Source organism: Cyprinus carpio, chromosome B14, assembly GCF_018340385.1.
Source record: "Cyprinus carpio isolate SPL01 chromosome B14, ASM1834038v1, whole genome shotgun sequence".
In the NCBI taxonomy this organism is placed as follows: domain Eukaryota; kingdom Metazoa; phylum Chordata; class Actinopteri; order Cypriniformes; family Cyprinidae; genus Cyprinus; species Cyprinus carpio.
Genome location: NC_056610.1, coordinates 11,715,336 through 11,741,246, shown reverse-complemented (window position 1 = coordinate 11,741,246; position 25,911 = coordinate 11,715,336). Strand labels below are relative to the sequence as shown.

The following is a 25,911-nucleotide window of genomic DNA, read 5'->3' as shown; positions in this document are numbered from 1 at the left end:
ATTAAATCAGATTCTAAATGACAACAAACTGGACATGGACGAGCAATAAACACACTTAATAAAATAGAAAGTTTAAAGCGTGTTTTTTACACTGCAAGAACAATTAATAGGATACACTTCCGTTCTATTGCAAATATTAAACGTTAAAATAAACACATGAAAATTACTTGTAATACAGTAAAAAGAGAAAAAAACCTAAAAACTAAAATAAACAAAATGTTTCTAAGGAATACAAGTTTTGCAGCATACCAGGTATCATAAGCCTACAATAGTTCTGTAAAAGAGTCAATGAATTGTTTTTCTCGAATTGTTTGAAAACGAACTTCTCGAAAGAACCGATTCTCGATGATGAGACGAGTCGCAACAGATCAGTGGTCGCAGCTATACACGTGTTTCCGTTGACGCAGCTATTAGCCCGGATGTGCTCTCCTTAAATCAACCGCTTTTATTTTTCTAGTGTGGCTAACGGCTGTTACCATTCAAAGCTGCAAGCTTTACTAAACGCAATTCAGTGGATATAAAACAGTTCCAAACAGTGTATGCATAGCGGGTTTTCCATACTATTTCAACGGTCTGAATATTGAATTTGAGAAATGTCGCGGCGAAGGCACAGCGATGAGAGTGATGGTGAGTGAGTTAGCATGTTAGCATGCACGTTGACAGACATGTTTATGTAATTTTCATATTGTGTGTTTGTTTACTCTTATGATTGCAAATGAAAGACTTTCTGACAATATGGCAGCCGAAGGGTGCCGTATTTGGCATATGTAGACTGTTTATTTGCATTAAATGTATTTGCATTTTAAAAAAAGCCCCAAATAACCAATTAAATGTTACTTTTCGAGCAGATAGGAAGCTTTCAGATAAACAAAGCGCTTTGAATTTGATTATGATAATTTAGGACAGCACGCAAGTCTCTTTGCACTATTTAATACTATTTAGTCTTAAAACTATCCTAGTACTTTTATTTACCATTAAATATTTGTCTTTAATTGTTTCAAAATTACACTACGGAATCCAGCTAATTGTGTTGTCATTCATGTTAGAAGTGAAATGTTATGCTTGTTTTAAGTTATGTGGCTGTTTTTGTACTGAGAACACTGTCCACTTTGATTAAAAAAAAAACTTCTCATTTGTTTCAAACATGCAGGCTTGTTTGAGGATAATATACATGATCAATTTCAAAGTTAGTTAAAAGTTCACCTATAAGACTCGTATGCTTGTTTTTCATTGCAGCCGGCTCCCAGCCTCACAAACGGAGGAGGACGTCTGAACCCATTGAGATTGAGGACCGCTTGGAGTCGCTGATATGTCGAGTGGGAGAGAAGGTATAGTTGCGCCCATCTTACCTCTCATGCAGAATTTTTTTTTTTTTAATTTGACATAACTGATTAATTTATATTCTCACAGAGTACATCCTCCTTAGAGAGCAATTTGGAGGGTCTTGCTGGTGTCCTGGAGGCGGATCTTCCTAATTATAAAAGCAAAATCCTACGCATCTTATGTTCTGTGTAAGCGACCTGTATTTTAATGTGCAATGTTTCCTTTTGCTTCAGAAGTGAATCTCGCTATGCAACAGATGTTGTATATAACACTTTGTTTGTTTTTGCACAGTGCAAGGATTTTGCCAGAGAAGTTAACGGTGTACACAACACTAGTGGGGCTTCTCAACGCTCGCAACTACAACTTTGGTGGAGAGTTTGTGGAGGCCATGATCCGACAACTTAAGGAGACTCTAAAATCAAACCTTTACTCTGAGGCTCTTTACTTGGTTTGTGCTGTTTAGCATTTGTAAAAAAAAAAAAACCTGCATCACAACTTTATTTCTAAGTTTTGATGGTGTTTAATTCCTCATGTGCACTGCAGGTGCGCTTTCTCAGTGACCTGGTGAACTGTCATGTCATCGCGGCTCCATCCTTGGTTGCTATGTTTGAGAACTTTGTCAGTGTCACGCAGGAAGAAGACATACCACAGGTGAACATGACCCTAAGCATCCTTAGCAGATCATGTACACAGATAATTGTGAGGCTGACAGATGTGTCTGTACAGGTGCGGTCTGACTGGTATGTGTACGCTGTGCTGTCCAGTCTGCCTTGGGTTGGCAAGGAACTGTATGAGAAGAAGGATGTGGAAATGGATCGTTTGCTCAACCAAATTGAGGGATATTTAAAGTAGGTTCCTCTTTCAAATACTTTACATTTGCACAAAAAGATTGCACGAAGCACAAGTTGCAACACATCATCTTTTGTAGTATCGTATATTTCCTGGTAATATTCGTGGAAAAATAATGTAGAACCATCAGGATTTGAAACATGTTAGGCTATGATATTAACACTGTACAGCTTTACATATTAAGTACTAGTCTGGAAAAAAATAAATAGCAATACATTTGTTAAACTTTTAGGCAAAAAGTTTGTAAAAGATCTAAAAATATAAATAAACACAAGCTCATTCTCAAGGATGGGAAAACCAATTTTATTCTGATATTCGTAGTATTCTAATGTTTATATGGTCAAAATGTAAGATGTAATGTAAATCAGTTCAGATCTATATAATAGAATAGTAGACTACATAAATAAAATGCATATAAAAATATCATTGATTAGTCTATTTCTCCGAATAATGTCTTGGTAATATCATATTTTAAAGCTTAGTTTTAAAGATCATATGATGCAAAACACATAATTCAGTGCAATACAGTGATGATTAAGACGTACAAATAAATGTTCATTAAATGTATATGATCTATCATATTTGATACTTTAATGATTTCTAAAAAAAAATGAGATATGGATAATCAAGTAAACTTAGGTTGCACCAGTCCAGTAAGTGTCAGTCTTGAACAGTTACTGACAATATAAAAGTTATTCTTACTTTTTGTATATAAAAATCATCATAGATTTTACAGCAAAAAGACATGTGAACTAAAACCTGACTTGGATGTTTAGAATTATGCTAAAAGGTCTTTACTTATAAAAAGTATAAGAATATGATACTAGAATCAATCAGATGACACAATGTAAGATTTTTTTTTTTATAAGTTTTTCAGCAAAGTTTTGATTGAGTATAATTTAAAAGCCTTAGAGATTTGTGTATTGAATTGAATCTGCTAAAGTAGGCTTTAAAGGGTTAAAAAAACTTATATAGTGTATACTGATAGAAAAATGTGCTAGTTTTGATATCATGTTGTCTTTAAAACAATAAATTGTACCTTATTATTCTTTGTTGATATTATGATGTTTGATGGCTCAAATGTGGTTATGCAAGTAGATTACAGAAAATACAGAGGAGTCTGCTGTGAAATGTCATGATTTGGGTTTTGTTACAGGCGGCGTCAGAAGACTCATGTTCCTATGCTGCAGGTGTGGACCGCAGAAAAGCCCCACCCACAGGAAGAGGTGAGAGTCAGAAAACAGGCTTCATCCAGACTTATCACTTTATCTATAAGCACTAACAAAATATCAATCACAGTTGTTCTCAATTTTTCATGTATTTTTTATGTATTTTGAGGATGGGTTTGTCTTGCAGTCAGCCCATTTTGGATTCCCACTAGCCTCTTCAACCAATGGTGCTTTTTCATTGCATGGTACGGCTCAGTACGGCATGGTATGACTTGGCTCGGTTTGCGTTTCTAAAGCGTTTCTATCGCTTTAGAGTGGGCGGGATTATTTACATGTCGTTATAGTCGCGCCGCAACTCCTGAAAGACTTTTTAATTCCGCGTCGCCCTATCAAGCTCTCGCTGGATTCACTCCTCTGCTATCAATGAGACGAACGTCTGTACTTCCTCAACAGACAATTAAACCTTTTGGTTGTTAAAAAAAACATTTTTTGATTGTTAAAAAAAAACATTTTTTGATTGTTAAAAAAAGGTGCGCTCGTTCAAAACAGTTGCGTTCGATCCTTTGCTGCCTGTGCTGATTTAAATCTAGTGGTTCTGTTGTGTTTGTGTCGAGAGTTCAGTGATGCAGGTAGTGACGATTCTCTCCGGCCAATCTATGATCAGCATAGTTTACATGTCACGTTTTGGTAATGGTACAGTTCACTTGGAACCCCAACCGAGGTGGTACTAAAAAAAGTACCAGGTACAGTACCCAGTGGAAACCCCCCAAAAGTGAACCGTACCGAGCCGTACCATGCAGTGGAAAAGCACCACAAGTGACATGAATTTTCACAGCTACCGTAGAGTTTGATTAGATGCACTTTTGACATTAACAAGCAAATGATATGGAAGGTGCTTTCTCTTTATCACATTTGATTCATTCTGTGTATGTGTGTTTATATATATTTATTAATAATTTCCCCCCCTTTTTCTTGTCAGTGACCCTATCAGAACAGACCAACAATCCACCAGTTGAGAGCTGCTCTGTAATTAATTTTCTCTGTGTCTCTCTGTGTAGTATCTGGACTGTCTGTGGGCTCAGGTGCAGAAGCTGAAGAAAGACCGCTGGCAGGAGCGTCACATCCTGCGGCCTTATATTGCATTTGACAGTGTGCTGTGTGAAGCCCTGCAGCACAACCTGCCCCCTTTCACACCTCCAGCCCACTCTGATGATGCTGTCTACCCCATGCCCCACGTCGTATTCCGCATGTTCGACTACACTGATGCCCCAGAGGTGCAGTAATGTTTCAAATCTAGTCCCAATTTTTCAACTGGATCTATAATGGGAAAAATTCATAATCCTTTAAAAACATGAAACTGTGTTCTTTTAATGGTCTTTAATTAAATTCTTTAGCATCAGTGTTGAAAATAGTTGTGCTGCTTATTATTTTGTGGAAACAATGCTACATAGTTTTCAGAATTCCTTGATGAATAGAAAGTTCAAAAGCATTAATTTGAAATGGAAATCTTTTGTAACATTATACATGCCTTTCCTTTCACTTTTGATCAAATTAATCCATCCTTTCTGCAAAACAAAATCCCACTGACCCCAAACTTTTGAACTGTAATGTATATTCAGTTTTATTAATTTTTAAAATGCTTAAAATTTGTTCTTGTGGATGCTGTTTGTATATGTAAGTGTGTTTGTCTGTCTGTTGTCAGGGGCCAGTGATGCCAGGAAGTCATTCAGTTGAGCGCTTTGTGATTGAGGAGAACCTGCACTGCATAATCAAGTCTCACTGGAGGGAGAGGAAGACCTGGTCAGTCCTTTGCATATGCCTTTTTTTATTTATTTTTTTAATTTTTTTTTTTGCTTTTAATATTATTTGAAATTTAGCTTACCCTATTTGGCCTTCAACCATTTTTTTTGTTTAAATATTTTTCTCCTCTCTTTCTTTTTTTTTGTTCTTTCACAGTGCTGCCCAATTGCTCAGCTACCCTGGAAAAAACAAGATTCCCCTTAACTACCATATTGTGGAGGTAAATAAGAATGTGATGCTGGTCCTTTTTTATTTGATAATATGGCAAAATATATTAGCTACAGTTAGTGCAGTAAATGGACACTTAAGCCCTATTCGGACCAGACTATTTTTACAGGGGGTCGTTAGAGAAATTTGTGTTTCGCAGACGTACTCTGAAGTTTTAATCCCGTCCGAATCTGCCACATCAGTAACAAACTCTGTAATAATTCACGAGCAATTTACCTTTGGTTTTTCGGAAAACTCTGTGATGCTCTGAGAATACAAATCCTATCCAAATGCTAATGTTTGTGATTGCAGACAAGATGTTTTTCACAACACGTTTCATTGTGTGTTTTGGCCAACATGATCTACTGTAGATGCACTTACCACTGCGTGTATTTTTTATATGCTTGCCTCATGGCAAAGAAATACATTAATAATAATAATAATAATAATAATAATAATAAAAACAAGAACCTAAACACGTAGACTGACTATCAGCGTCAGGTACAATTACTCACCTTAATTTATGCACTCAATTACATAATGTTTTAATAACATATGTACCTTTACAAAATTGAAACATGGGCTTACTAAATAAATAAAATAAAGTAACCACAAATTAACCATGGCTTTAAATAAGTTATTTCAGTGTAATGCTATATCTGTATCTCTGTAGGTGATATTTGGTGAGTTATTCCAGCTGCCGGGTCCTCCTCACATTGATGTCATGTACACTGCGTTACTCATTGAGCTCTGCAAACTGCAGCCGGGATCTTTACCACAAGTTGTATCCTTCATACTGACTGAAAACCATGCCAATTTGTGTTTTTAACTGATTCCTCCTTCACATTGTGCCACAGCTGTCTCAAATTTAAACTTTTGGCTACTGTTGTAGTTTTCTTTAACCTGCCATTATTCAGCTTGCTCAAGCCACAGAAATGATGTATATGAGGCTGGACACAATGAACACAACCTGCATAGACCGGTGAGTCTTCAAGTTGAAGTTGAATAGTTGGCTAAGTCATTCACTTTTGTTAAAGGGATAGTTCACCCAAAAATGAAAACTGTAATTTACTCACCCTCATGTTGTTCTTGTATTTCATGTATGAGTTTCTTTCTTATGTTGAACATAAAAGAAGATATTTTGAAGAATGCTGGTAATCTGACTTTTTATGTTTTATTTTGACTGCTATAGAAGTCAGTGGGGACCAACAACTGTTTGGTTCTTCGAAATAACTTTTGTGTTCAACATGAGAAAGAAACTTATACAGGTTTTGGGTGAACTCTTCCTTTAACTAATATTATCTCATCCTGAGAAAGTAAAGTTACCCAGTTGAATTCTGATAACAGACTTTAAATTGAATCCTCATTAAAACTTTTCTTACTAAAGTAAAAAAGAAATGTTAGCAACGTTGACTTCAAAGAGGCTTGATAATCTTCAAAGCTTTTGTCCCTTTAATGTTTCTTTAATAAGGTGGATTATTCTGTTTCAGGCTCATCAACTGGTTCTCCCATCATCTGAGTAACTTCCAGTTTAGATGGAGCTGGGATGACTGGTGAGGAGGAGCTGTTTCCTCTGGGAATTATTTGTACAGGCTGTGCATTGTCTAAAAGTTGTTTATTTTATATAAGTATTGAATTTTGATCTCTTCAGGGCTGACTGCTTGACTCAAGATATTGAAAAGCCTAAACCCAAGTTCGTTAAAGAGGTTTTGGAAAAGTGTATGAGGTCAATTTCACACATCTCTTTATTAAGTTGTATTGCTTTTTATAATTGCTAATTGGATCCAGTTAATGCATGCTGTTATGTTTATTACACTGAGCCTTGATTGTGAACCTGCAGGTTGTCGTACCATCAGCGCATAGTGGACATTGTTCCGCCAAGTTTCACTGCCCTGATCCCGGCTAACCCTGTGTGTAGCTATAAATACGGAGACGAGGCTGACAGTATGTTCATGCTCACAAACACATCTGTGATTCAATGTGTACATTTATATGCATGCATGTATACATGTCTTTGATTTTTACGTTCTCATAGTGACAACCGACCACTTCCACTACGTTTTATTATTTATTGTTTTGCAGCTACATTATATCTCAGTGTAGTTTGGTGATACTGTTGTGTAATGTTGCTTGTCTATTTCTTTTAATTTGTTTCAGGTTCATTACCAGGATTAGCTATGACAACTACAGTGGGTAACGCTATCAAAAACCGGGCATCTAATGAGGAGATTCTCATTGTTCTGAAAGATGTCCCTAATCCAAACCAGGATGATGATGATGGTGGGTCAGCCTTTTGGTCTCATATGACATTAAGCCACTTGCCAATCATAGTCCAGCATCTAGTCTAGGGCAGGGGTCCTCAACTCTGGAACTTGAGATTCACTTTCCTGCAGAGATTAGCTCCAAACTGGATTAAACACACCTACCTGGAACTTTGTAGTAATACTGAAGACCTTGATTAGCTTGTTCAGGTGTGTTTGATTTTGGAGCTAACTCTGCAGGGAAGTGGATCTTGAGGTCCAGAGTTGAGGACCCCTGGTCTAGCGCTATCAATTGAATATAAATAGATAATTGTTAAAGATATTCAATTCAATTAACTAAATATTATGTATTTAATATTTATGTACGTAATTCATAATGCATGTATATACATTTCATTAAATAATCCTGAAAAAAGTCACTGTAATGCAATAATATAATACAATGATTTCTGAAGGATCATGTGACACTGAAGACCGGAGTAATGGCTGTTGGAAATTCAGCTTTGCCATTACAGGAATAAATTGTATTTTTAAAAAATATGAATGTAGAAAAGTTAATTTAAATTGTAGTAATAATTCACAATATCACTGTTATGAACAAATAAATGCAACCTTTATGTACATGAGACCTTTCAAAAGCATTTTTATTTTATTTGTATTTATCTTTCATTGATTGTTATTATTCATTTTATTAATGTTTTTCATTTTAATTATTTATTCTAAATGGTTGGTCTACTTAAAAGACCAACAATATTGTTTAACATCACTGAACCAACCTATAAACATTACTTTATACCTGCAAAACTAATTTATATGGGTTAAATCAAGTAGCTCTTTGTGATTTTTATTTTTTTATTTTTTTTATTTGAAATAATAACATTACAGACCTTGAATGATAGTGTAAATACTAAGAAAATAAAAATAGGAAACAAAAAAGCAACAAACAAACACAAGTACATTTAATAATACTTCAGGGTAATTTAAAAGCAACATACAAATAAACCACGGCAGGGTTTTAAAACAAATCTTTTAAAGCTTGGGCTATTTTACTCAAATAGGTAACAGTTTGTATTCTAGTCCCTTTAATCCTTGCAGTGCTGTGTTCTAAGCAAACAATATTATGAAAAGAAAGCAGCCAGAATCTTCTAAGATCCATGTCAGGTGTAAACCATTGCTGTATAATTTTTTATTTTTTTTTTGCAGTAAAGCCAGACATTAAAAATCTTCTTTGAGCTAATGTAAACTTATAAGAAGAATCATAATTTAACAACATAGGTAGAACTTAGGTAGAAGTAGCTCTTTAAGGTAACAATTGCACATTACCACTGTTTGCAGTTAACTTATAAAAGCACAGAATTCGGCATTGTGCATTATGAGTATATTTGGCTTTTATTACAGATTGCTTGATGTTCTTCTTTGTATATTGCTTGGATAAAAGCATCTCCTAAGTGAGTGAATGTAAATGCATGGTTTTCTGTATGTAATCACACTTCTCCTTTCTATCCAGATGAGGGCGATGGCTTCAACCCTCTGAAGATTGAAGTGTTCCTGCAGACGCTGCTCCATTTGGCTGCGAAGTCTTCCAGTCATTCCTTCAGTGCCCTGGCCAAGTGAGTATCTCCTGCCAAACCCCACACAGGCCTGCCAGCAGCTGGCTCCGTGCTCCCTCTCCTTCTGCTCACAAACACTGCCTGTAACTGCTAAAAGCACAGATTATTGAGAACGTATCAATGCTTGTAAAATGCTCAGGTGCCGTTCTTCTGGAAAACGGCAATGGACGTGTTTCTTTTCTCTCTCAGATTCCATGAGGTTCTGAAGACCCTTACAGACAGCGATGAGGGGAAACTGCACATCCTCAGGGTTCTGTATGAGTTCTGGAGGAATCATCCTCAGGTGGGATCTTTCAGACATCATATTTTATATGGTGTATTGTCTGATTGCATGCCAGCCATGGCATTTATGAGAGCTCATGCTGTCATTGTACTCTTTCAGATGATCTCTGTGTTGGTGGACAAGCTGATACGGACCCAGATTGTGGACTGTGCAGCTGTGGCCAACTGGATATTTTCTCCCGAAATGGCTCATGATTTCACCAGGTAAACCTGCAGAACACACTTACTTGTGTAGGTGAAGTCACTACAGCTGTAACTGATTCATAACTGATACGTTCATTGGGTCAATGCAGGTTTTATGTGTGGGAGATTTTACATTCTACCATCCGGAAGATGAACAAACACGTGCAGAAGATTCAGAAAGAGTTGGATGAGGCAAAAGTAAAGCTGGAGAAGCAACAAAACAAAAAGGTAGAGAAAAAATATTTTTGACTGTTAAGACACTTGTGCATGTGGGCTTTTGTTTAAACCACACAGCACTCTGATTTTTTTTTTTTTTTTTTTTTTTTTTTGGTTGCTATTCTGATCTTTGGGATTCTGTTCTTCACTGTTACTTTAGTAAGGGCTTACATTGCATCATTTGTTTGTGCAGTGCAGACAGTTAGTATCTGGAATGTCAACATTGGTTGCTGTAGTAATAATGTAGATGTCGGCCCTAAGACAACACACTTTCTCATCCAGCAACTAGTGAGGATAGACCAGACGGACAACTGGAGATTTGGCTTCTGGTTGGTCACAATGTCTAGCCACAGCATTGAATTGGTGCCTGAGACAACATATGCTGTTGAGGAGGGATTACTGCATTTTTTTATTTTTTTTATTTTTTATTTTTTTAAATCCTACCTAGACTCCCAGACACTACAAAAACTACTCTTATTCAGACGAAAACAGAGTTCTTATGCATAGTAAATGTATTTCAAACCACACAGTATGATGCTTGGAATCTTTATTTATTTTTATTTATTGTTTCAGATTTTATATATATATATATATATATATATATATATATATATATATATATATATATATATATATAAATATAAATATATATATATATATTAAAAAAAACATCTAAGTTAGTTTTGCGTTGTCAGTGTGAGCAAAGCCCCCCCCCCCCCCCATTATTTTAAATTATTTTTATCTTTGTTTTTTTTTTCATTTTCTTTAACTTATCTTTTGTTTTTTTCTTATATTTATTTCAACTATATTCATTTTGTAGTTTATTATTACTATCTATTTTATTTCATTTTTTTTGTTACAACTAGTGCTGTCAATGGATAAAAAAAAATAAAAATAATCATTTAATTACGATTAATTCCACCTAATATTAAATTTTTTAAATATACTTTTATACTGCAATAATTTCACATTCAGTCTTCAGATTAATGTAGAAACAATATAAAGACAATATAATTTTAATATTTGTTTAATGGCATCTTTTTTTATGACTGAAGGTGAGTGTCACGTATACCAGTACTAGTGATGTCTCTAGGAAATTCTTTTTTCATAATATTTAACCATTGACAATATGTAATGTTGACTATACTAACATTACAGTATAATTGAGAGCTTTCAATTTTAACATTTATTAGACATTAAAAAATGACTTCTAATTTAAGTGAACTTAAAACAATCTTCACATAAATCCACTATAATAAATGTCATATTTTCCTGTGCCCTGCAACAAGTAGGAAATATACAGAAATTGAATAAAGTTATCAAAAACTAAATTCTAAATTAAATATAGAAGAATCCTTAAAGCTACAAAAGTAATTGACTTCCTTTTTTTTTGTTCTTTGATTAACAGACATTTGGTTATTTGCTTTTACTTTAAGTGCTACCACTGCTGTACATGACGCAGATCTGACACCCATGCTTGTAGTTTCATTCACGCTTTAATATGAAATGATACAGGCTACAGTGCCATTTTCGTGTGCAGTTGAAGAACTGGCACTACGAGCACAGTATAACTGCTGACAGGATGGAGGATTCATTTTTACTGACATATGGCCTAACAACATATCATCTGACCACAGTTCACTGTAGTTCTACTGAAGCTCCCTCATCACCTGTAGCTTTTCTGCGCTCATTTGACTCACGCCTGGCGCTGAGGCGAAGTAAAGTGTACATCTGAAAAGTGTCCTATTTTGACATGTGATACGGTAACACGATATATCACGATAATGAACATGCACAATATTGTTATCATGGGCACTTCAAAATACTGTGTGAATAATTATTTATTACAGATTATTTTGTTTTTTTGAATGCATTTAGAGAATATTTTCCCCATCAATTGGTCACAATGCACCACACCGCTGTATGTATGCAGCTTGAAAGATGCATGCGCACTCTCATGTAAACAAGCACGGATGAGAAGCGCTTGGCGGAACGAATGAAGGAGACACTGAATGAAAGCACATTCACTCTCTGACAGCAGATGGCGCTAAACTGCAGAAATGCAGCCATTACCCCAGAAACCCCATAAAGCAGCTGCACTACTTTCTAAAAACGTATTTAAATAGTTTAAACCATAGATGCATATCTGTGGTATAAACAGCTATTCAGATTTTTGTGTTCACAGTGGTGTTCATCACAGCACTAAATACTTAAATATTTAGACTTAAAGGCACAATATGTAATTTTTTCGCTGCTAGAGGGTGCGTATTCAAACCAAACAAAGAAATAAAGGCGTAGTTGGATGACTCCGTGACTGAGTGTGGAATCATGGGAGTGGTTGTCTTCATCCCCATAGCCGATGTAATCCGACGGGACTCGGGCAGAAATCATGTTCATGGATAAGCTAAAGATTTATTAACGTAGTAGAATGAAGCAGGGTAAGGCTGAAAGCCGTCGAAGCAAAACGAGGCCACTGAACGAGTGCGACACATGGCTTGAATGCGTATGGTCATGCGTATGGAGGCCACTGAACGAGTGCGACACATGGCTTGAAATACAACTAGTTTTTACAGGGAAGCGCTAAACGTGCATGTGAGATTATTGACATTTACGTTATTATCATAGTATTAGCAGGGTGAATAAACAGAGGGGGGCATGAAAATCGCAGCATTTAGTAAAATTAAAGCAAATCTTCAACAGAAACAAATGAACAAATACTAAAAAAGCAGTGCTGTTTTATCATACTAGATGCATTTGAAATTTCTATTAAAATGTTACTCTGAGTGGTCGTCACCGGTCTATTAAAACGCACAACATATTAAAGCGTCTTATTGGTAATTTGGGAATCAAGGGGTTATGACGTCATTGGCAGATGACACAATGACACTATGGAGTAATTTGGGAATCAAGGGGTTATGACGTCATTGGCAGATGACACAATGACACTATGGACAAGGTTTGTGTCACTTAATAATATTATGGATAAGGTTTTTTTAGGTATTTAAATTTGTGGATGTTAACTATTAGGTATGTTTATAAATAATTTGAGTTTGAATTAGGTTTTTTTGAATTATGTTTTGTGATATTTTAATTGAAAATACTTTGGGGAAGTCGTGGCCTACTGGTTAGAGAGTTTGACTCCTAACCCTAAGGTTGTGGGTTCGAATCTCGGGCTGGCAATACCACGACTGAGGTGCCCTTGAGCAAGGCACCGAACCCCCAACTGCTCCCCACTGCCCACTGCGGGTTTGTGTTCACGGTGTGTGTTCACTGCTGTGTGTGCACTTTGGATGGGTTAAATGCAGAGCATGAAGTATGGGTCACCATACTTGGCTGTATGTCATGTCACTCAGAAGATGAGCTGAATGAGACGCAGATTCACTCTCTGCCAGCAGGTGGCGCTGGTTTCTGCTGGAAATGAAGCAGCGCTGCACTTATGAACTTTAATATGCATTATACAGAGGCGAGATGAAAAGAAAACATACCATCTAAACTTTTCTAAAGACATTAAGTTTCCCTCAGACATACATTTATATAAACTCCTACCCCTAATTGAATCGCGGTTTTTTTTTTTTTTTTTTTTTTTAGCAGCATCTTAACAAATTTGAATCGTCACATATTTTAATCGATTTTCAACCAGCTCATGGTTAATCGTTACATCCCTAGTTAAAATGGCTTATTTCTCTGGATTTAAACATTCTTTTGAATATTTGGGATAATGTAAGTACACAAGTCAGCAAAATAAATAACACTTCTAGTGGTTTTTGGATATTTTAATAAAAAAATCATACATATTTTGCCTTTTAATAACACGTTAATCAAAAGGTGCAACTGTGTTATTTAATGAACTAACAGTTGTGTTTTTTAAACAAAGATTAATAACTTCAGTAGCAGATGTAGCTATTGCTCATTATTAATTGTTAATGCATTAACTAAGGTTAACTAATAAGATCATATTGTAAAGTGTTACTTATTGGTCTTTATAATTCTTTTGCACTTTAATCTGTGTATTTATTGTATGTAAGTGTTCAGTTTTTTTTCTATTATAAGAAAAAAGTTATTAAACCTGTTATATTTTGACAACACTTTTTTTTTTTTCAATTAAATTTCAATACCATGATAAAAGCATTAGCAATTAATTGCAACATGAAAATTGATGTGGAAAAGATGTTCTGCATCTAAATAAATGCAATTCTTGTCAAGAAAAAAGAGACTGAAGCAGCAGTTGTGTGTGGGATGGCTAACCCTAGCTCCGCCACTGCGTTAAATATTTTTAATGCTGTTTAATTGCCTGCGTTAATGCGCTTATTTTGACAGCACTAGTTACAACATATTACAAACATCATAACCTATTAAAACAGTTATTTGACATTTTATACCTTTTTATTTTACCGTGTCTATTTGTGAAAATTAGTATGTATATTTAATGTTACCTATGCTTTGTCATTATTAAGATTATTTTAATGTGGCAATGAATACATTGGCTTTCTCCAGGTCTTTATCAATTTATTAATGATTCAAAATAAAACAAATTTTTACTGTTGCAAGCCATCAAGTATTTTGAGCTTGCAGCAGGAAGTTTCAGGTTAAAGCTTACAGGTATGGTATTTTGATGTAGTGTGAGAACACATGAACGCAAGGTCGCTGAAGAACGCATGTTGAGAAATGGCCTAAGCCTTTGGGCACTACAACCAAATTTAATGAAATGATTAAAATAATTGAATGATCATTTTTAATCATTGAAAAACAATAGTGTAGCTTTAAGGAAAATTATTGCAAAATCATTTTGCACCAATAACTGCTAAAATATTTTGGTTTATTTAAGAATATTTGGTTGTGATGAATCTGTACTGAGTATGTTTTTTTTTTTTTTTTTTTTTTTTTTTGTATAAAAGCTTTGCTTTAAACAGCAAATGTGAAGCATGATACAGAGTGATGCCCATTACTTACTGAGAGTGCTGGAGCCGTGTGTGTTTGAGAGCTGAAAAATTTCTCTCTTCCTGTAGCAGCGGGACAGCGGCGATGAAGAGGACATGGAGAAGAACAGTGAGGATGAGGAGGGTCAGTTGGAGGAACAGATCGAGAGGCTGCAGGAGAAAGTAGAGTCGGCCCAGAGTGAACAGAAGAACCTTTTCCTTGTTATATTCCAGGTGCGTCCATGACAATGCAGATCCATTTTGTCCTGATGTAAAGAGCTTTTTTGTTAATGTTTTTTATACAGTATTCATGACTACATAAAAAAAAAAAAGCTGCAAAAGATGTGTCCCTGTTAATGTCACAACTCCTTTTACACCTTGTTCCTATTTGTCAGGAAAGAATAAACATTACATTCTTTTCATGTCTTTTTCTCTCTCTGTGTCTTTTGTGTTTCATTATGATATTTGAAGACAGTGCCTGGAGCTAAGAGATGACAAAAGAACTGTTATCTCTCTTTCTTTCAGCGCTTCATTATGTTACTGACAGAGCACCTGGTTCGCTGTGAAACGAGCGGCATAGACATCAACACCACCTGGTACAAGAACTGCATCGAGAGGCTACAGCAGATCTTCCTCATGGTAGTCCTGATACACATTTGCTGGTCTATACTGTGTATTGTTGGTGATTAAACATCTCTTATTAATTACCTTCAATCTTCATTGTTGTCCACAGCATCATGTGATTATCCAGCAGTATATGGGCACCCTTGAGAACCTGCTGTTTACTGCTGAGCTCGACCATCATATCCTGACTGTTTACCAGCAGTTTTGTGCCCTTCACCTCTGAAATCCCACAAAGCATCACTTCAGACTGTCACACCTGCCTGTTTATGTGGCATTTCAAGGTTTAGTGACATCCATCAGGATCATTGGAGATGGTTGTTTTGTAAGTAGTGATATTGGGAAATGTCTGACCCTTTTTGGGCCCTTGGTATGTTTGTGCAGTGTTTCTGTTTTTCTTTTCTTTTAAATTTTTTTTTTATTTTAACCCATTGTCATCAGCTCTGTGATAAGTGTAGGTCTTTTAAAATTATTGGTGTTTAGCAAATCATGATACAGAGCTTTGTTTTACTCAAGCAACCATGATATGAAACTACTCGTTTTTATGCGTTTTATGTCATTTTGATTGAAAAATGATTTAGTCGAGTTGGGTGACAAGTAATTCTACGTCATCAATGGTGTGCCTCTTTAAAGCAGTCTTTTTGCCAATGTAATGCCATGTTTTGGATAAGACGTCTTCCTTTTTTTTTTTTTTTTTTTTTTACAAAAATACAAAATCAAAAAAAAAAAAAAAAAAAATCACCCTGCTTATGTGTTGTTCTTGCATGCATTTAATATGATGTGGACTGACATGATCATTTTTGGTCCTTCAAGTCCTTTGTGAACTGTTCATACAATTAAGATAAAATGTATGACATGAGTATATTGAGTGAAAAATGACTTTCCAAAAACAGTGTTTTTGATTGTGTAATTACTTTTATTAACATACAAACAAATGTTTTGGTCAAGTTAGCAGGAATAGGTAACAGATGATTTAAATGGTTCCTGAGCACCCCTCTGGGGTTAGTGTAAATGCTCCTTTTACTGTACACTGTCACGCTTATTGCTTGGCTACTTTGCTAAATAAATAATTGGAAATGAAATACTGATCAGAACTGAAAATATTTCACTTAAGTGAGAGGAAAGAGACCATGAGAGCTCTGAGAGATAAAAGTAGCAGCAAAGGAGTTAATGGACAAATGTGCAGTTTAGCGGGTTTATTCAAAACATTTTGACCACACAATGACCAATCAGAATTGAGTATTTCATAAAGTTGTGCAATACTTTGCATCAATACCACAGATTAAATCCTAGTATAGCTATATACAGTATGGAAGCGTTTTCCCACAATGATAAAACAAATGGTAATTGCCACTTTTTTTCTCCCAATTCTCTGAAAAAATAAATATAAATTTGCAATTCTGAGAAGAAAATTGTCAGTTGTGAGATGTAAACTTGTAATTGCAAGGAATAAAGTCAATTGTGAGGAAAAAAATGCAATTATTATTATTTTCTTTACTCCGTTAGAAATAAAACTGTTCTGACTTTATAACTTGCAATTCTTTTTCTCAGAATTTTTACCTGCCAAAAAGAAAAAGTTGCAATTGCCGCATTTATTGTAACCCAGCAACTCTTTATTTATGCACCTGCTTAAGGTAGAAAGTTAGTACTATAGACATTTTATTGCACTCAAATATTTTAAAAATCCAACAACACATGTACCACATCAAATAACTACATTGTAAAATAATTATTAATGCATTAAGTACAACAGTTAAAAAATCCCTGTACCCTGTATTGCAATAAAAACATTTAAAATTTGAGATTAAAATTGCATGAAACATTTGGTCTTGGTTAGTCTTTATGTAACATTAATTGTGGTTAAGCTAGTACCACTTCTGAGCATTTAAGGCACGTATTTCCAATGTTAATGAGGTAAAAGACTTCTTAAAGTGTACATAAACACTGTCATCAGTGGTTTCTCTTGCTGTTAGATCAGTCTGTCCCTTTATGCATCAGTGCTGTTTGCCCAGGTGTCTCCTCCTGTTGACTGGTCTGTCACCGTATTTGGTGAGGCTGTGGCTTCCGCACGGAGTCTCCGGTAATCCGTGTGGAAAAAGCCAACAAAGCAGCAGGTGCCCAGAGTACACAGGCCTGCCATCACCAGCACTGGCACTGAGTGTGTGTGCATTTAGGATAAAGAACAAGAGAGAGAGAAACAAATGAATGCCTGGAGCTCAGCCCAACTCTATCATTAACTCATCAAGGCATCAAGCGACCAGGAAAAGCCGGAAGGCTGGATTAATTTGGACGTGTTCCCATTTTGAACATTTTCACAACCCACATTGGATTCAGTTTATGTGGAAAGAGGATGTGAAACTAGTGCACTAACCAGCCACACCAGACATGCAAAGCATGGTGGGAGTCATGACACGGTGAAGGGAGGAAACTATTCGCCACTGGAATAAAAGCATGCTTTTTACCACTTGCTGCACAGCGCACTGCATACTATCTTTCAGTTAATACCTAGTATGTGAAATATTTCAAATAATACTCACCTGTCCAGCTCAAATTGGCATCTGCTCCAGTAGCACATACAGATAATGGAGAATCTGCCATTGGTTTGGCCAGAGCTTGTAGCAGGAGCAGATAAAGGGCGGCCTGAATTTGTCTGATTAAACATCACATGAAACACATCAGTTAAGTCTATAAGATGTTAGTAGGCTTAAAGAAATAGTTAACCCAAAAAATGACAATTTGCTAGGAATGCACTCACCCTCAGGCCATACAAGATGTAGATAAGTTTGTTTCTTCATGAGAACGATTTGGATAAATGTAGTAATACATCACTTGCTTATCAATGGATAATCTGCAGCGAATGGGTGCCATCAGAATGTGAGTCCAAACTGCTGATAAAAATAACACAATAATCCACAATCCACATGACTACAGTCCATCATTTAATGTCTTTTGAAGTGAAAAGCTGTGTGTTTGTAAGAAACAAATCTATCTTTAAGATGATTTTAATTTTACACCATCCATAATAACGCTTCCTCCAGTAAAAAGTCGATCTCAGTGGTGGAACTGTTTCTTACAAACACACAGTTTTAATTGATGGACTGGAGTGGTGTGGATAACTTGTGGATTATTGTTTTTATCAACAGTTTTGACACTCATTCTGACGGCACCCATTCACTGCAGAGGATCCATCGGTCCAAATGTGTTCTGATGAAGAAACAAACTGATCAAGAAAGGCCTGAGGGTGAGTAAATTTATTTTGGTAAATACATTTTTTGTGTACTATTCCTTTAAGAGAAGAGTTTTTTTTTTGTTGAAATGTTTTTTTAAGGGGTTTTTTTTTAAAACGAGACACAAAGATCAATCCAGAGGATGTTGCTTCACCCACAGGGTACGAGCATTCAACTCCGAGCTCCATTGCGACAGGATATACAGAGTACCCGAAAAATCCAAACCACGCACATACTGCACCAATGATGACCTTTTGCTCGCTTAACTGGGAAACCTGACGGACAGCAGGATATCATCTCAGGTCAAACACAAACTAACAGTGCTGAAATCATTACTCTACTCACCACAGCAAAAACAGAGCAGCCCAGGGATGTCAGACACATGTTTATCTTAGTGACTTCTGTGAACTTCTTGGTCTTATCCACGTACAGGCCGAGGAGAAAAGCACCCAGAACACCGAATACAATAGCAACTGCACCGCACAGTCCTGCAAAGTCCTGCCACATTAAACATAGAAACAAAGTTATATTCACTTGACAAAGCTAACATTACTAATACTGTACAGATTTGGCAGGCATTTAAAGTTTATATAAACCTTTCATCTTTCATCTATCTATCTAGATTTCTTAGGTAGTGCATTATTTAATGCTATGGTTTTTAAATGTATAAGTCAAGGCTTTTTCGATCCAGCATTTAAAGTTAGCAAACTTTGTTTTTCGAGTTAGTTGAGTTTAAACTTTTTTCTAGTTATTTAACATATTATGGCACAGGTTGGTTTTATGGTTTGAGGTAAATGTGGGTAAATTCTTTTTGGGTTCTTACATTTGAGTAGCCCTTAACACAAAGTATCTGCTCCAGCAAGGTGGAAAAGCAAGTGAATACCCCTATTCCTGAACCAAAACACACCAGCAGGACCATGTATGCTTTGTTTGTCAGTAGCTGTAAATAAAAGAGCGACAAACTGTAGTGAAATCTCAGACAGCAGTACAAAATGACAAGAGCCACCTGTAGTCAGATGCTATATTTCATAAATTCTCGAAAAATGCACTCATGCAATAAGTTGTCATGTCAGTTTGTGTAAAATTGTGTAGTACCAGCTTCATTCCCTGTAGAAAAGGTTCAGAGCTGGAGGTCACCATGCTGGCAGAGGGGGGTGTCGGGGGGACGCGTTCACGGATCCCCACTGTTGCTAGGAAACAGGCTACGACGGCAGGTATTGCATATATCAACAGCTACAAGTCAGACAGAGAGACAGCGGGACTATAGGGATGTACATAATACAAGAAATACAATTCTCTTGCCACCAAGTTCTTACCAGCATGAAAAGAGTACTGGTGTAACTAATTATCATCGGAGAGAAGATATTCGCTAAGAGCAGCCCAACAGTATTTGCTGGAAAACAAAAGAGAAGAATATTAGCATTCTATAGTAAGTTAGGCAAAAGACATTGAAAACTATATAAGATATGAGCTGTAGAAAAGGTTACCCATGGAAGCCATCATGTTAGCTGTTGCCCTCTGGTGATCAGGGAACCAGAGAGCTGCCAGCTTGGTGGGGGCAAAGATGACCAAAGGCTGGGCAAAGGCGCAGAGCGTCTGGCCCCCCATGACCATAGGGAACATGGCCCACTCTGGGATGCAGTTTAACATGCCAATGACACGCAGGATAGCGCCCAACATGTTGAGCCATGAGCCCATGATTAGCTGTTTCAGAAGATAGGAAGAAAGAAAAGTATTAAGTGTGTTTCTTTCGACCCTGTGGACACATTTTTCATAAATCTCATGACCATATTTACCACAGTGATTTAAAAAAAAAAAAATACATGGTTAGCTGTGTTTCAGAAAATAGGAAGATATTTTGTGAGAGTGTTTTTTTTGAGGCTTATTATTAGTTAATGTGTTAAGTAAATAAATAAACGAAGAGGATAAAATTGATAACTCTTCTATAGCTAACATTTTAAATAACACAATTGTGTATATATATATATATATATATATATATATATATATATATATATATATATATATACACGCAGGTGCATCTCAATAAATTAATGTCATGGAAAAGTTCATTTATTTCAGTAATTCAACTAAAATTTTGAAACTCGTGTATTAAATGAAGTAGTTTAAGTCTTTGGTTCTTTTAATTGTGATGATTTTGGCTCACATTTAACAAAAACCCATCAATTCACTATCTCAACAAATTAGAATACTTCATTTTTAGTGAATTTTTGGCCTTCTGGGAAGTATGTTCATTTACTGTACATGTACTCAATACTTGGTAGGGGCTCCTTTTGCTTTAATTACTGCCTCAGTTTGGCGTGGCATGGAGGTGATCAGTTTGGTGGCACTGCTGAGGTGGTATGGAAGCCCAGGTTTCTTTGACAGTGGCCTTCAGCTCATCTGCATTTTTGGTCTCTTGTTTCTCATTTTTCCTCTTGACAATACCCCATAGATTCTCTCTGGGGTTCAGGTGTGGTGAGTTTGCTGGCCAGTCAAGCACACCAACACCATGGTCATTTAACCAACTTTTGGTGCCTTTTGGCAGTGTGGGCAGGTGCCAAATCCTGCTGGAAAACAAAATCAGCATCTTCAAAAAGCTGGTCAGCAGAAGGAAGCATGAAGTGCTCCAAAATTTCTTGGTAAACGGGTGCAGTGACTTTGGTTTTCAAAAAACACAATGGACCAACACCAGCAGATGACATTGCACCCCAAATCATCACAGACTGTGGAAACTTAACACTGGACTTCAAGCAACTTGGGCTGTGAGCTTCTCCACCCTTCCTCCAGACTCTAGGACCTTGGTTTCCAAATGAAATACAAAACTTGCTCTCATCTGAAAAGAGGACTTTGGAACCACTGGGCAACAGTCCAGTTCTTCTTCTCCTTAGCCCAGGTAAGACGCCTCTGACGTTGTCTGTGGTTCAGGAGTGGCTTAATAAGAGGAATACGACAACTGTAGCCAAATTCCTTGAAACGTCTGTGTGTGGTGGCTCCTGATGCCTTGATCCCAGCCTCAGTCCATTCCTTGTGAAGTTCTTGAATCAATTTTGCTTGACAATCCTCATAAGGCTGCGGTTCTCTCGGTTGGTTGTGCATCTTTTTCTTCCACACTTTTTACTTCCACTCAACTTTCTGTTAACATGCTTGGATACAGCACTCTGTGAACAGCCAGCTTCTTTGGCAATGAATGTTTTGTGGCTTACCCTCCTTGTGAAGGGTGTCAATGATTGTCTTCTGGACAACTGTCAGATCAGCAGTCTTCCCCATGATTGTGTAGCCTAGTGAACCAAACTGAGAGACCATTTTGAAGGCTCAGAAAACCTTTGCAGGTGTTTTAAGTCGATTAGCTGATTGGCATGTCACCATATTCTAATTGGTTGAGATAATGAATTGGTGGGTTTTTATTAAATGTGAGAAAAAATCATCACAATTAAAAGAACCAAAGACTTAAACTACATCAGTCTATGTGCACTGAATTTATTAAATACAGGAGTTTCACAATTTGAGTTGAATTACTGAAATAAATGAACTTTTCCATGACATTCAAATTTATTGAGATGCACCTGTATATACGAAGTACACGCTTGCTGCGGCTAGGTTAATGTTAATGATGTAATATAGCCCAATATAAAGCCTATATTATAACATTTTATTTCGTATTAATTTTCCCACTTGGTTTATGTGTGTTTTGTCATCTTTTATTGTTCCTTTACATTACTGAAAATCAAATTAACTGAAGTGAGATACCCACTAGGTGGCAGTCTACAACAAGTGAATCTAATTACCGTAAAGACAAAATGTTACAAACAAAAATTTTGGACGTCAAGAACAAAGTGGAGTCTGTGAGTTTGCAGGTTGGTAGGCTACAGATGATTTGGGACAAACACATTGTAATTTAATTGAAAAATATATGATTAGTTACACTTCAGTGAATATTATTTGACCTACAGCCAATATAAACCTTTACCTTTTATATAGGCCTATGCATATGGCATGCTGTCACACCTAACCATACTTTCTGCCAAAATAACACATTTACTTATATATATATATTAATTATTACAGATGGAAAAATAACTTCAGCAATGGTATATGGCAAAAACTATAGTTATTATTCCTTTTTTTTCCGTAACAGCTGGTAAACAATATTTAACTAGATTTGAGAGTATGTTTGTGCATACCGAGAAGCGCAGTCCCAGTGTGTCCAGCACCCATGTTGTTATCAGACTGAAGAAGATAGCAACCACTACATAGACTAGTGACAGCCAGTTGACCAGATTTAGAGAGACTTGCAGATATTGTGCTGTCTGGTCGGCCACAGGAGCAAAAGTCAGCCATGACTGTGGAGAAATTAAACACATAAAAATGAAGATTCAATGTGTACGTTATTACGATATCCAGTCAAAAATACGACTATATACATATGTATATATGCCATTTATTAGATATATAAAGTGCATGAAGTTGCTTTATGACACAGTCAAAGTCTCAGTTCAACATTTAACTGCTAAAGCTGCAAAAAATAGAAACCACTGGTCAGATGGGTCCCTCACATGAGCTAAATATGACAAACACAGAGTGACGTGCAAGTGTATAAGCACCAAGTTGTACTGAGAAATTATACTTGAATTTAAACTATCGGTACAATTATAGAAGTCAAGCCACATTGTAAATATTATTTGAGTAAATATATGATTTTATTTTCCTCCGGAATGTAACTGAGTAAAAATACATGTAATTAATTTCAGTGGTACTAAAGTAAACACTTAGAAAAGAAGAACAGCTATACCCCTTCTGAGCATTATTCACAGTGCAGTGGCCATTTGCAGTGTTGTACACAATAGAATTTACTTGTTAGCTATCAAGAATATTATATGTATGCAGCAGCGTGACAGATGGCAGTCAGCTGATCCCAAAACACAATACAGTCGTTTTATGCACCACTGCACAACTTACAGGGATGCTGTTTCACATTCATTCAAATTCATAGATGTTGTTTTGCAGTCAGTGTGGAAATCTTTTGTGCACTTTCCTAAAATGAACTGTCCTTGCTGATTGTTCTTAAAAATTATTTTTGTACTTAAAAATTCTTAACACATGCCTGCGACTACAATCCAAAATCACATATACAGGTTTAGACCGTCATCAGATTTCCTGAAGATTGTAATCTTTAAATAAGCCCTGAATTACACCATCTGCTAGGCTTTAACACATTGTGCCAAGACACGATGTAGATTTCTCGTATTTCAGATGAACAGCTTTGGACGTCTTGGCCTTGTAACACATATGCAATGGTGTCAGTGCAAATGACAGGTCCCACGGGAGCCACGGGTGCGTAATTAAGATTGACAAGCCTCCTTTCTGGCACACGCCCTCTTCAGATATAATAGCCTCGGGGGGACGTATCCATGTCCTACTACAGCTGGGCTATTAGGAAGACCCTGTTATGACCCTGTAGACTGAAGCCCCTAGTGGACTGATCACTATGGAAAGTGTGAACATTTGTGACCCTCTGTGAAATTCAGGCTAAAGTCTCAAAATCTAATTATGAGATAACAAGCATCAAAGTTTGATTTCAATGATTAATCTCACTATGATTTTGATTTTGACATGGCCTTACTCAGTCAATATTAAAGATATCAAGGTTACATTTTTCACAGAATGTTCTTTACCTTATGAAGGATGATTTTATGTCGAAAACAGTAAATAACAAAAAAAAAAAAAAAAACACTTTAGTTGGGTTTTTTACAGCCAGGGTCACATTTACTAAAATTTAGTTAAACACTGGATAAATTAGGAGACTTAAGCAGCAACATACATAATAAATCAGTAGAGATGTTTTGATTTACAACATGATATGCTGATTAATGATTAAATTAATCACAATTAATCGCAAATATAATTGTTAATATATCCATATCCATGAGCTTGTCCATAGAGCTTGTTTCTTTTTGTAAAATGCCAGTATGCTTTGGTCTACAGCTGTAAAACATAATTTGCTACTTGCTATTAAAAGTCTAAAGCACGTGGTTATAATTTCAGTTGAAATTTTATTGGACAAAAATATGAATATGCAAGATGAGTCAGTTTTTAGTAGTTTTGGAAGAAGAGGACTGTAAATTGCGTAGCCTATTTATTAAAACATAATTGTGTCAACTTGTATGACATATTAAAAAAAGCTGACAGACATACAGTGCTCTTAAAGGGATAGTGCACCATCAGTTGCTGGTCCCCATTGACTTTCATATTATGGAGAAAAATAAAAACCACGGGCACCGACTGAAGGTGAACTATCCCTTTAAGTCGATAAAACGTAAATGTTAATTTCATTGGATGTTTAAAGTAGCTAAACATAACCCAGGTTGGAGCGCTTGGGAAGAGGGATGCATGACGTCATTAAAAACAAAAGTTTATGTAGAGGTGGAGTAATTCAAAAGTACCTTCGCTTCTATTCAGATATAAATCTGCTATATTCCCCTGCCATATTTGTACTTGATAAAAAAATCTTTCACGTAGGTTATGATTTCTCTGTAAATGAATGAGTAGGGCTATAAGATCCTACCATTGCGTTGGAACAGTTTAGCAGGCAGAGTACAAATAGGATGAACCATCTCCTTTTGTAAACTTTGAACTTTGTAGCCGTGTTTCTTGAGTCCAGGTGAGACCGAACCTCTTCCCTCGAGCTCCCGACGAGCGCCTCTGTGTCCGCGCTTCCATCATCCATAACGACACTCCCGAACCACAACCGGATCACACCAAAAGAGATTCAGAAACTCTTAAAAACTCAAACCCGTCGTCAGCGGTGTATCCATTTGGGTCCAAAATAAGTTCTGTCAGTAATCTACACAAATAACTTAACCCGTTTCCAGAAAAACGTTTCCAAACAGTGAACAACTAAAAATCACGAGCATGGTTATTTGGTTTGTCTGGAAAGACCATTGTTTTGGTTTTGATTTCACACATATGCCGGTGAATGAGAGTTGTTAGGCGCTTCACCCTTGCAACACTCAGCCACTCCACAATCACATCACCCCTCCCTTCAACCCGGGACTCGCTGTCATAGCGCCGGCCGGTTTCTTGAAACTCCAGGCTTCATCCGTCTAAAGTTTAACAAGCATCAGCTAAAGTACTTCAAGGATTTCCAAAACAGTCTAATTCCAAAAAATGTCAACATTACGTTAATATAACATTTTGCATATCATGCAAAGGTCACACTATTGATCTGGGAACAAATTCAGGGTGCA

The 25,911-nt window shown here is 36.3% G+C and overlaps 2 protein-coding genes across 2 annotated transcripts; one reads left to right on the top strand and one right to left on the bottom strand.

Moving 5' to 3' along the window:
- The first annotated feature begins 398 nt into the window (after positions 1-398).
- Positions 399-16,140, top strand: LOC109084620 (nuclear cap-binding protein subunit 1). Its single transcript, XM_019099290.2, has 23 exons — positions 399-627; positions 1,237-1,328; positions 1,411-1,511; positions 1,615-1,771; positions 1,867-1,974; positions 2,050-2,171; positions 3,329-3,398; positions 4,400-4,615; positions 5,044-5,141; positions 5,298-5,361; positions 6,022-6,132; positions 6,266-6,330; positions 6,839-6,901; positions 7,000-7,074; positions 7,189-7,292; positions 7,506-7,628; positions 9,117-9,219; positions 9,409-9,502; positions 9,602-9,705; positions 9,795-9,912; positions 14,907-15,050; positions 15,342-15,455; positions 15,550-16,140. The coding sequence occupies exons 1-23, from the start codon at positions 594-596 to the stop codon at positions 15,661-15,663; spliced, it is 2,394 nt and encodes a 797-aa protein (XP_018954835.1). The 5' UTR covers positions 399-593; the 3' UTR covers positions 15,664-16,140.
- A 478-nt stretch (positions 16,141-16,618) lies between these two features.
- Positions 16,619-25,786, bottom strand: slc49a3 (solute carrier family 49 member 3). Its single transcript, XM_042738096.1, has 10 exons — positions 25,230-25,786; positions 22,849-23,007; positions 20,152-20,368; positions 19,981-20,057; positions 19,760-19,897; positions 19,488-19,604; positions 19,010-19,162; positions 18,784-18,939; positions 17,975-18,089; positions 16,619-17,591 (listed from the first exon to the last, which is right to left on the bottom strand). The coding sequence occupies exons 1-10, from the start codon at positions 25,389-25,391 to the stop codon at positions 17,425-17,427; spliced, it is 1,461 nt and encodes a 486-aa protein (XP_042594030.1). The 5' UTR covers positions 25,392-25,786; the 3' UTR covers positions 16,619-17,424.
- Between the last annotated feature and the right edge of the window lie 125 nt (positions 25,787-25,911).

What these genes read in the sequence shown, in the direction of transcription:
- LOC109084620 (XM_019099290.2), top strand. Translation starts at nt 594, where the DNA reads ATGTCGCGGCGAAGGCACAGCGATGAGAGTGATG. An exon ending in AGCCCCACCCACAGGAAGAG is followed by an intron (nt 3,399 to 4,399) that starts GTGAGAGTCAGA and finishes CTCTCTGTGTAG; the next exon opens with TATCTGGACTGTCTGTGGGC. An exon ending in TCTGGAGGAATCATCCTCAG is followed by an intron (nt 9,503 to 9,601) that starts GTGGGATCTTTC and finishes GTACTCTTTCAG; the next exon opens with ATGATCTCTGTGTTGGTGGA.
- slc49a3 (XM_042738096.1), bottom strand. Translation starts at nt 25,391, where the DNA reads ATGGATGATGGAAGCGCGGACACAGAGGCGCTCGTCGGGAGCTCGAGG. An exon ending in TAACATGATGGCTTCCATGG is followed by an intron (nt 20,058 to 20,151) that starts GTAACCTTTTCT and finishes TTTGTTTTCCAG; the next exon opens with CAAATACTGTTGGGCTGCTC. An exon ending in CCAGTACTCTTTTCATGCTG is followed by an intron (nt 19,898 to 19,980) that starts GTAAGAACTTGG and finishes TCTGACTTGTAG; the next exon opens with CTGTTGATATATGCAATACC.